The sequence below is a fragment of the Galeopterus variegatus genome, unplaced genomic scaffold (assembly GCF_000696425.1).
Source record: "Galeopterus variegatus unplaced genomic scaffold, G_variegatus-3.0.2 Scaffold974, whole genome shotgun sequence".
Taxonomy (NCBI): domain Eukaryota; kingdom Metazoa; phylum Chordata; class Mammalia; order Dermoptera; family Cynocephalidae; genus Galeopterus; species Galeopterus variegatus.
This window is the reverse complement of record NW_007727085.1, coordinates 115,388-129,640: the sequence shown is the minus strand read 5'-3', so window position 1 is coordinate 129,640 and position 14,253 is coordinate 115,388. Positions and strand designations below refer to the sequence as shown.

Genomic DNA, 14,253 nt, shown 5'->3' with positions numbered 1-14,253 from the left:
GAGCCTCATCAGTGCATGTCCCAACCCTATGCAGCAGCCTATATCATCCACTCTGTTCCTCACCAGAACAAGAAATCAGAAAAAACAGTCAATGGCAGAAGGAAGCAGGATTCTGGACACGGCAGGAAGTGCAGCACTGCTCTGCACCCTTAGACAGTGCTGGGAAAGGAGCTGTCCCCAATCCTACCACCTCCTACCACATCCCTCCACCTCCTGCACAAAATGCAGACACAGGGCTGCAGGTGGATAGAGCCTCGCGCTGCCCAGGCCCGGCTTCCAAACACACAGCAAACACAAGCCACAACCCGCACAGCAGGCTCTCAGCACCCGAGTAGACAGCTGGACATAAGTGCGTCTGTGGCCTATGTGACAACTTCAAATCTGGGTTCTCAGAGGAGGGTCAGGAGGAAGGTACCCCAGCACTCAGGCGGCCATAGCACTGCACTTTCCACCTGGAAGCCAGGGTTTCATCCAGATGTGCCATGTAGGCGAGAGGAAGGAGTGTGCCATGGAGCAAGCAGCCTGGCAGGTCATCCACACGCGGCCACACAGACACATGAATGCTCCTGCTTCTTTATTTAACCACAGTAAATGTCCCACAAAACATCTCCCGCCACAAGCACCTCACTCAGATATTTTCTGCTCCGTCCTGTTCCACTCCACACCGCTTGTGAAGCATCGAGCCCGTGTCACAGCCTCTTCACGGCTCTGCCTGCGGCTTGTACAGGCTGCCTGTTTCACTAACACCAGACATTCACCAGGACCAACGGTTGAGCGGAGGGACAATTCACAGACCGTCCGTCAGTGAGTCCCTGCCAGCATGACGGCTACAAGCCAGAACCCGCAGAGGCCACCTCTGACTGCCATCAGCCTCAGCACAGAAGTCGCCCACTCACCCGCTCGCACTTCCCACTCACCGCTTTGGGCTGTGCATAATGTGCGCAGAAGAGACTGATGATCCCGGTTCCACAGCCAACGTCCAGGATGACTTTATCCTTCAAGGAATCTTTATTCTGCAGGATAACGTTGTGGTACTTAGTTGTTCGTGGCTGGTCTGCCAACATCTCCAAGTGAAGTTTCTAGAGGAAACACACATTAAGAATCACTGCCTGGGATCTGGAGCTGTGCAAGCTCTGGTCTGAGATGGAGGACTACAGCCAACAAACGCCCCCATCCCACACCTAAAGATAGGAGCAACAAACAAGACCAAAATATGTCAACAGTTAAAATGAAAGTGGACAGTGGGATGAAATGGAAGTTTCTGGAATCCTTCCAGCTCAGAACAGCATAACCTGCAGCTTCTCCCTGCACTTCTCCAAGAGCCAGGTGGGCAGAGCAGCAGGTATGGGCCACCTGGGTAGAGGCACAGACCCTGCCCGCTGACTACCCATGCCTGGGACAGCAGGACTCACCATGCCCCGACCAGACACAGCTGGGCCTGGTGTCCATCAGCAGAGGACGTTGGACACACCATGAGGAGACACACAGGGGAGGCAGGCAGGGGTGCCAAAAGTCCTCTTCAGATGGGGCCCAAGAGTCCTTTCCACACGTAAGTTTTCCCCTTGTTTGCTTGGGGAGTGCAGAAGCTGTAGTTCAGGGAGAAGGTGACAGCCCCACAGACCCTCAGGGCTGAGCATGAAGCCCCCAGCCATGTCTTGAGGGAGGAAAACACCTCAAAACCTAGGACTCCACATGAGGATCAGCCAATCCCCACCAAGACAGGAAGGGCTCATTCAGGGTGGCCAACAAAGCCACAGACAGTGGTCAGAGCCCCAGCTGCCGGCACAGCTGCACCCGCTCCCCAGACGACAAACAGCATCACTGAGAAAGACAAGCGGCAGGTGGAGCACAGTCCAGGACGGCCGCCCAGACCCTGGGGCACACACAGGGGGTCTGGATGGAGCCTTCCCGACCCAACATGGCTCCTCACAAGACACCACAGAATGAAAAACAGAGGGACAGACAGAAGGAGGCTGTCTGTGGACATAGAATTACCACCATCCTGCCTACAGCAATCCACTTTCAATACGAAGACAGAACTAGGTCAGAAGCAGAAGGATGGAGAAGGCACAGCACGCTTATATTAACTGCAGGAAATCTGGAGTGGCTGCATTAACATCAGACAAAGCACATTTCAGATCAAAGAGCATTCCCAGAGCTAAAGAGGGTCAGTTCATAATACACAGGAATCAGTTCATCAAGAGGACATCATAATTCTGACTATTCTTGTACCTAGTAACAGCTTCAAATTACAAAGAGCCAAAACCAATAGAAATGCAAGAAATAGACATACTCACATTACGGTCAGAGATTTCAACACCCTCCTCTCAGAAACTGACAGAAGCAGACAGAAAATCAGTAAGGCCACAGAAGACCGAAGCAGCACTATCAACCAGTTTAATCTAATTGGTATTTATAGAACACTTCACCCAACCACTTACAACAATAATAATAAAAAATATCTAGTCACTTAACAAGGAAGATACACAATCTTGTGAGATAAAACCTTAAAACTCTGGGATACATAAAACAAGGCTTTAGTAATGGGGAGGGTGAGAGCCTATTATGAAGATATCACGTCTCCCTAAATTAATGTAAACATTCCATGCAGTACCAACTAAAAGGTCAACCAATTTGGCTTGGAGAGGGGAGTATAACAAAATAATAATAAAATTAGTTTCAAAACCATAAACGCCCAAGGCTAGCCAGGAAAATGCTAAAAAACAGAATTGCTAGAGACTTTGCTCTCACAGATCTTACAAAGCTACAATAATAAAAAGAGTTGTGAACTGCAGAAGATCAACAGATCAATGAAACAGCACAGAGATTCCAGAAAAAGACCCATGAGACGTATAGTAAATGTGGCATTTCATAGCAGCGGGAAAAGAAGAGTTGTCCAATAACTGATGCTGGGATAGCTGGATATTTGTGTGGGGAAATTAAGGCAGAATTTTACCTTATTCTTTACAATAAATTCCAGATGGGGATTTAAGCTGGGATAGCTGGATATTTGTGTGGGGAAATTAAGGCAGAATTTTACCTTATTCTTTACAACAAATAAATTCCAGATGGGGATTTAGATATTTCATTGTTTAAAATAAGATCATAACAGTTCCAAAAGAAAGTGGTGTATGCTGTGGTCTCAATGTCCCCCCAAATGCCTGTGTTGAAACTTAACTGCTGATACCATGGTACTGGGAGGTGTGACCTTTGGGAGGTGATTAAGTTACGAGGGTGGAGCCACCCTGAATGGGATTAGCACCCTTATGAAAGAGCTTGAGGTGGAAGGGAGCTCGCTCTTCCCTTCCACCATGTGAGGACACAGCATCACAGTTACGAGGGTGGAGCCACCCTGAATGGGATTAGCACCCTTATGAAAGAGCTTGAGGTGGAGGGGAGCTCGCTCTTCCCTTCCACCATGTGAGGACACAGCATCATGGCACCATCCTAGAAGCAGAGAGCAGCCCTCACCAGACACCAATGCTAGAGCCTTGATCTTGGACTTCCAGCCTCCAGACAGTAAAAAATAAATTTCCATTCTTTATAACTTACCCAGTCTCAGGTTTTTTTAGCAGCACAAATGGACGAAGACAGTACATAATTAGCAAATCTTTCTAGAGGGCAAATTGGCAAGATCTACCAAAGTAAAAAGTACACACACACACCCCTCCCCCAGAAATTTATCCTAGGAAAGTCTAGCAAAAGTTTAACAGGATTTTTGTAGGATTCCATTACAGCATTATTCGCCATGACAAAAAACTGCTAAATAATCACTATATGTCAATATAATTCTTCTGAAACAACATAATACTCAGCAGCTATTATAAAGAACTGCAGGTGTCAATATGCAGAGATCTTCAAAATAATACAGCCATGTGGAAAGAGCAAGGTGTAGACCTGTGTGTGCGGAACGATTACTTTTCTATAAATTATATACACTTCAAAAATAAGTGTAGCTCAGATGTGGTATCAGCAAAGACACTACTACTGAAAGAAACCTCAGTGGGAAGTGGCTATCTTTGGGTTGGCAAATTGCAGAGCAGGAGGCAGACCCTGGCTTTCCACTGTATATCTTTCCTTAATGGACTGAAAGCTCTAACTATCCACAGTCATGCACTGCATAGTGACGCTCCCATCAACAAAGGACCCATATGTGACAGTGGTCCCATAAGATTATGGTGCCTGTACCACGCAGCCTAGTGTGTAGCAGGCCACACCATCTAGGTTCGTGCAAGCACACATTATGACATCCACACTACAACACACATCAGAACATGTCCCCACCATTAAGCAACACATGACTGTATATACGTCAGGGATTTTTAATTCAACATTTTTAATTGTGTAATATGGCATACTTAAAAAAAGTGCATTAAAAAGTATCTGTACGGGCCGGCCCGGTGGCGCACTGGATAGTGCGCCGCTTGGGAAGCACGGCGGCGCTCCCGCCCAAGGGTTCGGATCCCACATACAGACCGGTTCCCGCTCACTGGCTGAGCGAGGCGCGGGAGCAGCGCCGAGGGTTGCGATCCCATTGCCGGTCCCCGGCCCGGTACGGGGGCAACACTGAGGGTTGCGATCCGTTGCCGGACATGGAAAAAGACAAAAAGACAAAAAAAAAAAAGTATCTGTACAATTTATCAAATATATAGCAAACACGTGTGTAACCTACAGTAGAACTCTGCCAGCACCCCACCTTCTCATCCCAGCCATGCCAATCACAGACTCACCCTCTTACAGGTAACTTCCTTCCCCAATTCTCAAGTGAGCCATCTCCCTACCTATTAAAAGTATCATTTATGAATGTACACATAAGTGGTAGAGTCTCATCACTTATGTGTACATTCACAAACAATAACTTTTAATGCTGCTTTTTAACTTTATATAACCAAATCAAATGTTATATGTTCTTTGACATCTTCCTTCTTTCACTCAACATTATCTTCCTAATATTCGTCCTGCAAGTAACTGCCTCTATGCAGCTTTAAAATGTGAACGAGGGTTGTTGCCTGGGCTACAGGATTACAGACATTTCTCCACAGTGGGGAGAAAAACTAATAAGCTGGATGTTTAGAGGTATTATTGTTCATTGATTTATAGAATTTTTTTCTATTTTTATTTTAAAGTAAAATTTATTTACTTTTGTTAAATAGAGAAGCTCATCACCCCATTGCTCAAACAGCTCTAACCCAGGGCACAGCACACTATGCTCACGGGCCACAGCCAGCTCACCACCTGTCTTTGTATGGCCCCCAACTAAGAATGGCTTTCACATTTTTAAATGGTTTTTAAAAATCAAAAGAAAAAAAAATATTTTGTGACACATGAAAACTATATGAAATTTGAATTTCAGTATCTGTAATTAAAGTTCTTCTGGAACACAACCACACTCACTTCTGTGTGTCATTCACAGCTACTTGCAAGCTACAATGCTGCAACAGAGACCCTGTGGCCTGCTAAGCTGGACAGAAGGCTTGCAAGCCCTGCTCTAAATAATGAGTAGCAGCAGCCCAGGAATTATTTCTGAAAGTCTGAACCTGAAACTAGAGAGAAGAACCCGCCACCCATCCGACTGCACAGGGAACGGGAGGCAGTACCAGCGTTCCGTAGCTGCCAAAGTACTCCTCATCCTGCCACGTGTCCTCAGGGTCGTACTCCTCCACGTGTTTGCCAACGTGGTTCGCTGGTATGTACCCACAGTAGCCCGCACGTTCACCCCACCACCAATCGGCAGTGGTTTGTCTCAGGATAAGAATTTTTTCTCCTCTCAAAAAACTGAGCTGGGGAAAAAAAAAGATGACAGTTAAAATTCAATAGGAAAAACAGTCATTGGTATTTCAACTGTGGCTCAGTAACAAATCCCCCATCACTGGTGACCAAACCACAGCAATTTCAAAAAGGAGTCAGTGGGGTAATCACAGCAACTGACAACTCATGAAATTGATGCCAGGATTCAGACATTTTGTGGAACATCCACACAGAAGGGCACAGCTTAACTGGTATTTTTAATAAGAAAGAACAACTGTTTTCAAATGGCTTAAGACAGAATTTCTCAACAGCCTCTTTACCATAACAGCTATGCCATACCCAATTGTTACTGGAGGCTTACTCAGAGAAATTCCTGTCACAAAGTAAAGAAAGCCACATTCGAGCAGGTATTTTTACTTGATAGCCTTACTTTTCAGTAACAGGGTAGGTTTTAAATCAAGATTTCCAGGCAGAAGTGGAACAGGTGCTTCCTCCCCAGCTGACAATCCCCCTCCTCAACACGTACCCTCATTCACATCATGCTTGGGGTACGAATTTGTTAGGCTGGGAGGTGAAGGTAGCACGCAGGTCTTGTGTGGCTCTAAACATCTGAATACTTTTAACTTCGGTATGACTTCTGCAAGACTCACACCTAATTTCGCCATTGAACATGCTGAAATCCGCAAAGCATGGACAGCTTGATGCTACCTGGGTCTCATCAGTGGCAGAGTAGTCTGCTATGGCCACGAACTCCTCTGGCTGAGCTCCCTCCTGGAGGAGCTCTTCTTCACTGCGCTCGACAGGCTGTTCTTCCTGTTCGAAGCCAAGGAAAGCAGAAGGAAAAGACTATGGAGCTTTTTTTCCTTCCTTTTTTTTTTTTTGTCTAGTTTATTAGGATGATTTCAAATGAAGATTCGTGTGACCAAATATTTATTACACAAACAACTTGCGTCATCTTTACTAGCATGATTGAGGGCTATCCCCTTCATTCACCTTTACTTTACATCTCTAATACAAAATGGTTTGTGAGAATCCTAAGGAGAATGTCAAGAAAGAAGCAAGTGAGAGGCACTTTAACGTCTCTATGGTAACAAAGCCCCAGCCTTCACCAGCAATGCTTCCTGAAAGTGATCATTGATCTCAGGAGAAACTATTTGCAGGTGTTGGGCTCAGAGACCTCTTCAGACCTGAGGACAGAGCTGGGTGCCCAGAGTTCCAACAGGGCACAGCCAAGGGCCTATGGCTGGTGATGGTGACGTGGCTTAAATCTCCACTACATCAGTGGAGCCTGAGCAGCCTCGGCTCAGACTCCGTTGCTGCCCAGAACCCAGATGGTGGCTCTGGGACCTTGAAGGAGTTGCTGGCACCCTGCCCATCTCCACTTTATATCAGAATAAACTTGCTTGGAAGACATCCATTAGAGGTGGCTGAACCTCAAACCACACATTCCCATTCAGTGGAGCATCCCTGCCCCAATAAATACATTTTAAAACAAATTTTCCTGAACATAAAAGAAATTCATGTTCACTTTTAAAATGTGTGAAAACATAGAAGTACACAGAAAAAAAAATTAAAACCTCCTGTAACCTTACTCACTGACAGAGATAATGATGGTTAACACATTGGTATTTATCCTTTCAGACTTTTAAGATAACCAGTAAGGGGATCTTAACCCTTGACTTGGTGTTGTCAGCACCACGCTCTCCCAAGTGAGCTAACCGGCCATCCCTATATAGGGATCCGAACCCGCGGCCTTGGTGTTATCAGCACCACACTCTCCCAAGTGAGCCATGGGCTGGCACTTCCTTTCAGACTTTTAAAAGCATACGTATGTACAACACATACATACAGAGCATCTGTTGGGAGCATACAATACTGCTGTGTGACCTGATTTTCACTTTTGAAATTCTGAACGTTTTTCATTATTAAACATACTTCTAAACACCACATTTTTAATACCTGTATAGCATTCCAGTCTACAAATTATCATAACTTACTAATCCAATCTCCTAGCTTTTGACATTTAGATTGTTTTCAGTTTTTACTATTATGAATTGTGTTAAGATGAACTTTCTTAAACATAAATCATTCTGTATGTCCCTGATAATTTTCTTAGGATAAATTCCTGAATGTGAAGTTGATGGACCAAGACTGTGCATACTTTCACGACTTTTGATTTTATACCAAATGCCCTCCAGAAAGGCTGTTCCTTAGACTCCTCGGTGAGAGCAGCACTTGGCCATGTAAGAGTGGACTACCAATTTTCCTACATCCTCACCAACAAAAGACATTGATCATTTTAATCTCTGCCAACCTAATGGGTAAAATTACCTCTTCGTTCCTTCCATTTGCCTTTCTTTGATTATTAGAGTGGTTAAACATGTTTTTCAAGTACTTATTGGCCACAGCTTTTATTTTGCTAAATGCCTATGTGCATCCTGTGCACTTCTGCCTGTTACAGCGACGTGACCAGTTTCAGAGCAGCATCGTTTTCTTTCAGCTTGCCCACCTCCTGGCCCTGGATAATCCACACCATCACCCTCACCACCCTCCCTAGGTAGTCCACATTAACCTCCTGGTGTATACCCTTCTGTACTTTTTCCATGCTTATGTCATATATAAACATCTACGTACCTACATTCTCTCTCTCTCTCTCTCTCACACACACACATACACACACAGAGGCACGCACAATGTGGAGATTTTTTTTCTTTCTTCATACATGGTTGGGTTTTTTGTGTTTTTCTGTTTTTATTAAGGCTATCATAAACCCTTTTTTTGCACTTTTTTCTTATCCACACAATACCTTCTGAAAAAAAAAACAAAAAACCCCAACTGTTAGAACTGCATTATTTTCAATGGCTATACAGTATTCCATAGTAGAAATTCTGCTTGATTTTTCAGCCATATCTACTGGTAGGTTTTCTCTTGATATCCAGTATTCTACCATCATAAATGATGCTGCAACAAAAATTCTGTGCACACATATCCTTATGTGATGACATTTTATTTCTACAGGATAGATTGCCAAGGGTGAAAAATAAGAATATTTTTTATTCAAACATATGTCAGATTCTTTCCATAAAGGGTATAACACTTCATACTGCACTAGCAATGCATGGGGTTCCCCATGCATGAATACTCAGCTGCAACAGGCATTATTACTGGCTTTTCGTTTTGCTAGGGTGATGGTGTAAAGTGGTAGCTCACAGTTATTTAATACCAATTCCCTGACTATTATGATTTTGCACGCTTTTTGGATGCTTGGATTTGTTCTTCTGTAAACTGCCTATTTATTTATTTTGCCCATTATTCTATTTGGCTATTTGTCTTCTGATTATCAGGTTGGAAGAACTCTTTTCATAATATAGACCTTATTTGAGATCTTAGGCAAACAGTTTTTGCAAATATGCTGTTTTTCAAGTTATTTTGTTTAGAATCAGTAAATTCAAAGTCAGACCAATAGAAATTATCCAAACTGAAGCACAAAAAGTACACAGAAAAAAATCTACTGTTGGCAGAAAAAGAATGGGAAAAAAAATGAGAATAGAGTGTGAGATATGTGAGACAACAACAAATTTAACTTACGTATAAGTGGAGTCCCAAAAAAGAGAGAAGATGAGACAGAAGAAATAACTGAAGAGGTAATGGTGGACATACATCAACTCTCAGGTTCAAAAAGCTAAACTAACCCCAAGTAGGATAAATACAAAGAACACTGCTTTACAAAAAAAAAAAAAAAAAGACAGCAAGAGAAAACCTTCAATGTTGCCTGTTGGGGGGAAATACATTACATTTAGTAGAATAACAGTAAAATACAGCTGACTTCTCACCAGAAACAATGGATGCCAGAAAACAATGAAGTAATATCTTTAAAGTGTTGGAAGAAAAAAACCCACAAGCTTAAAATTCTGTATCAGGCTAAAATATTCTCCAAAACTATAGGCAAAACACATTTTTGTTCAAACCAAGGTTGACATAATTTGGCACAGCAGACCTATACTACTAATACAAAAATAAGTAGTTGATTGAAGGGAAATGATCCTACATGGGAACAGAGAATGAAGGAAAAATGGAAAGACCTCAGAAAAAGTAAATCTGTGGGAAATAAAGACTTTTGATAGTATAAAGCAACAATAATAATTTATTGCAGGGTTTAAAACACATGGAATTAAAATACGTTACAACAATAGCACAAAAATAAGAGAGCTGGTAAATGGAACTAACTTGTGAGATTTTTACATTGTGAACTGCTCAAAAAAAAAAAAAAAAAGCTGGAACAGGTTAAGAATGCATATCACAGTATCTTGGCAAACCACTAAAAAAATATAAAAAGGTACAGCTAACATACCAATAGAATAGATAACATGGAATTATAGACAATATTTTATCAATCCAAAAGAGGGCAGAAATGCACAAATTTATAAAGAAGAAATGTAACAAACACAAAACGAAAAGCAAGACATTGGACTGAAAAATATCAGTCATTACATTAAATGTTAATGGACTAAATACTCCAATCGAAGGGCAGAAATTGTCTAACAGGAAAAAAAAAAAAAAGACCCAAGAGCATTTAAAACAGGGACTTAAGATAAGTTGAGGGGAAAAGACACACATATACACATACACTCACACACGCACACACGTACACACACACACACCATGCTAGCACTAACCATAAGAAAGCTGGTACAGCTATATTACTACAAGAAAAAGTAAGTGCAAGGCAAGAAGTATTGAACAGATAAAGAGATTTCATAAAAATGAAAAGATCAATTAATCTAGAAAATAAAACTATCCTAAACATATGCACCCAATAATAGGGATTCAAATTATATAAAGCCAGTGACAGAACCGGAAAAACAGACAAACCCAAATTCATAGGTGTTATTAACAGGATGAACAGGAAATGTTTTAAACATATCTCTCAGTAATTGACAAAACAAATAGACAAAAATTCAGAGATATGAATACTAATAACCCATTTGACCTTAACAACATTTATAGAACACTACACCCAATAACTGCAGAATACTTAGTTTTTGCAAGAACACATGGAACATACACCATACGAATGTTCCTATGATCAGGCCATAAAAGAGACCCAAATAAATTTCAAAGAATTAAAATTTTACAGTATGTGTTATTTTCTCTAACCAAATGTAATCAAGCCAAAATTAAATTTTAAAAAGATAAGTAAAATTTCTCCAATGTTTTGAAATTAAGAACACACTTCCAAATAGCCCAAAGTTCTAATTTCCATGGTGATATATTAAAAAATTTTTCAACTGAACAATGAAAATACAATGCATTAAAATGTGTGAGGTGCAGCTAAAGCAGTGATTAGAGGAAAATTTATAGCTTTAAAGACATATTAGAGAAGAAAGATTTAAAATCAATGATCTAAGCTTCCATCTCAAGAGGCTATAAAAAAAGAGAAAATTAAACTCAAATAGAATAGAATGAATAAAGAAAATCAACAAGACAAAACTGGTTCTTTGAAAAGATAAAATCAATAAAACCATAAAAAGACTGATGAAGGAAAAAAAAGCAATAAAACATAAATTGCCAGTATCAGGCATATCCTCTGTAATGGAAGGTGCTATTAACAGGATGAACACAAGTATTACTGAAATATTACCATAATTCATAAGTAATCAGGAAAATTAAAATAACAAGATACCATATCTAGCCCATCAGACTGACCACAATTACAAAGTCTGATGCTCTCAAGCATTAGCGAGCACTATCATTGGCTACTGGCAGAACTGTGAACCAGCAGGTACAGTCATTTGGGAGAACAACTGATCATTATCTTGTAAAACTGAAACTATGCGATCCCTTTCACCCTGCAGTGCCATTACTGAGACTATACCCTAGAGCATGGAGGCTTGGGGAAGGATGTTCACTGCAGTACTGTTTGACATAGAGAAAAACTGGAAACAATTTAAGTGTCCAACAAAAGGGAATAAATAAAATGGGGTATATGCCTACTGTATAGTAGTAAGACTACAACATATCTACCTACATATCTATGAAAGAGATATGTTCACAGAAGGAATGGGCTACAGGAGTATCCTATAGTAAGTAGGACTAAACTAGTGCTACACACACATAAACAAGGACAAATCCCCCAAAGTAACATTAAGTGAAAAAGGCAAGCTACAGATGACAGAGTACGACACCACTTGAGTAAATTCTAAAAAGCACACACAATACCATACATTGTTCAAGGATGTCTACATAAAGTATAAAGGTATAAAGAATGGTGCAGGTGCAGAAATGCATACATCAAATTCATAAGACACACTAGTTCTTGAGTGAGAGGAAGAGGAATAGGACTGCAGTCGGGGAACAAACTATCTATTGTGGTGGTGTTTTTTATATATATTCTGAAGCAATTATGACAAAGATACATCAAATTCATAAGACACACTAGTTCTTGAGTGAGAGGAAGAGGAATAGGACTGCAGTTGGGGAACAAACTATCTATTGTGGTGGTGTTTTTTATATATATTCTGAAGCAATTATGACAAAGTGTTAACAAGTTTTCAGCTCTGCATAATATGTATTTGATGTTTCCAATATTATTCTGTAAATGTAATATTTTTTAAATTTGTCAAAAGAAAAATAAGATGTCCACGGAATTAAAACATTTCATAATTAATTTTAAGAACCAGATTAATAAAATAAGCTAACTATAAATTCCTATACATAAAAACCCAAACTAAAGTAGACCATTAGAAGGAAAGGGAAAAAAAAGAAAATGTTAAAATTGATATCACAGACATAAGAATGTTTTCCTTTTAAAAATTTATTATTAAAGTATTGATTATTACTTTTACATAATCAACATCCCTCAGTCTTTCACATGACTTTTTTTTACTGCTAACTTGAATGAAACCATATGTGTATTCCACGCAGAACAGCATGAATACACAAATCTTTTCTAATATGTCAAACCTGCCTTTAACATTCTGCTGCTATTATGCCTGGGACTTTATTAAACAGCTAAGAAAATATGCTTGATTCACCAGTTCAGGTACCAAAACTGGAACCCTGGATTACTTTGATGTTCTAAGGCATCCTAAGTATTTCCTTAAAAGTATTTACAATGCCCAATTCAGAATATTGTTTTATGAACACTGCATTTCCTCTGGTCCACCATTCTTTAAACCTGAGCATCCTACTGTTGGCGGCCACCTCCAGAGGTACAAGCAAAGCTCCATCCCATCTGTGAGTTGGGGCTTCACTCTCTGCAATGCTCACGTTCATTAAAAGCAGGTTCTTACATACGAGAGTGGAAATTACCTGTGATTCACTTCTGGGACAGTCGCCTGATGTTGCCATAGTTCTCTTAGGCTCTGCCTCATAACTGCTGCTTTTATCATTTCATATTCCCCTCCATTTCTACTTTAAAAAAGAGGGAGAAACACAAAGTGTTTGTTACATCGCTTGATAATTAAGTTCACTTAATGTTTAAGTTCCATGAGAAAGGTCCTCTACCAAGTAGAAGTAAAATGTAGATGTGTGAAGAATGGTATAAAAATGGAATTTATCATCACGATTCTTTACAGAAACAATTGAAAGCATTTAAAAATCATAAACTTCAAACAGTGTTTTTTAAACTATGCAATTCTTATTCATCTACCAAAGCCTGTTTAGTTTCGGTTAGATCACTGTGTTGATTTAAAACAATAAATCAATGTCAGTGCTTTCCTTGGAACTCTGATAGCTTTAACTCCAATTAAAAGCAAGGTCTGCATCTTTCAGAATCTTTTCCTTCTCCTTCCCCATTCTTATTTTTCCAGTGACTACGCTGTGGGATGAATGTTTTTTTCCGTTACACAATTTTTTGTTTAAAATGCGTGCTTCACTTCTAAATCATGACCTGATACTCATTTTTGTGATATTTGTAGTTACAAATACTGGTTTACACACATTATATTTTCCCTGGAAAACCTTGGGCCGGAACAGACGCAGCTCGGGGCCCACCTAAGGGGCGGGAGGGAAAAGAGTGAGACGCGAACTCGGGTGAGGGCTGGCCCGGCGAAGGGGCGTGGCACAGGAGAGGCGTGGCACGGGGGCGTGGCTGGGAGGAAAGAGGCGTGGCTGGATGAACGTGCGCTGAGAAGTGGGTGCGGCACTGGAGGGCGTGGCCCGGGGAAGGGGCGGGGTGCGAGGGTGGAAGGAGCAGGGGGAGGTCGAAGGGGCGTGGCTGAGGATGGATCTCGAGATGAGAAGATGGGCGTGCCCAGGAGGGCGTGTTGGGGAGCTCGGGGAAAAGGGCGGGGCGCGCGCCGAGCCGCACTCAGTCTCCACAGCGCGGATCGGAGACCGTGAGGCCGCTCGGAGGTCCCGGAAGGGGGAGGAGGCCTCGGCCGTCACCGATGCACACGCACAGCGAGGGCGCCTCACAGGGCATGCCCTGCCTCACGTGCGGCCCGGCCTCCTGCGCTGCCCAGCAGGAAACCTACCTCAGCCGCGAGTCTCCGCCGAGGGCCA

At 41.7% G+C, this 14,253-nt stretch overlaps 1 protein-coding gene across 3 annotated transcripts in view; it reads right to left on the bottom strand.

Moving 5' to 3' along the window:
• Window positions 1-14,245, bottom strand: part of PRMT2 (protein arginine methyltransferase 2) — a 25,765-nt gene extending 11,520 nt beyond the window's left edge. The window contains exons 1-5 of one of the 3 annotated variants that reach the window (XM_008573960.1): window positions 14,226-14,245; window positions 13,060-13,158; window positions 6,457-6,561; window positions 5,598-5,780; window positions 918-1,079 (exon numbers count right to left, since the gene is read on the bottom strand). In XM_008573960.1, the coding sequence (XP_008572182.1) occupies window positions 918-1,079; window positions 5,598-5,780; window positions 6,457-6,561; window positions 13,060-13,098 (489 nt within the window). In that variant the 5' untranslated portion in view covers window positions 13,099-13,158; window positions 14,226-14,245. Of the gene's footprint in view, window positions 1-917; window positions 1,080-5,597; window positions 5,781-6,274; window positions 6,381-6,456; window positions 6,562-13,059; window positions 13,159-14,225 lie in introns of those variants that run through there. The other 2 variants (XM_008573961.1, XM_008573962.1) reach the window with 2 other exon arrangements.
• Window positions 14,246-14,253: the final 8 nt, after the last annotated feature.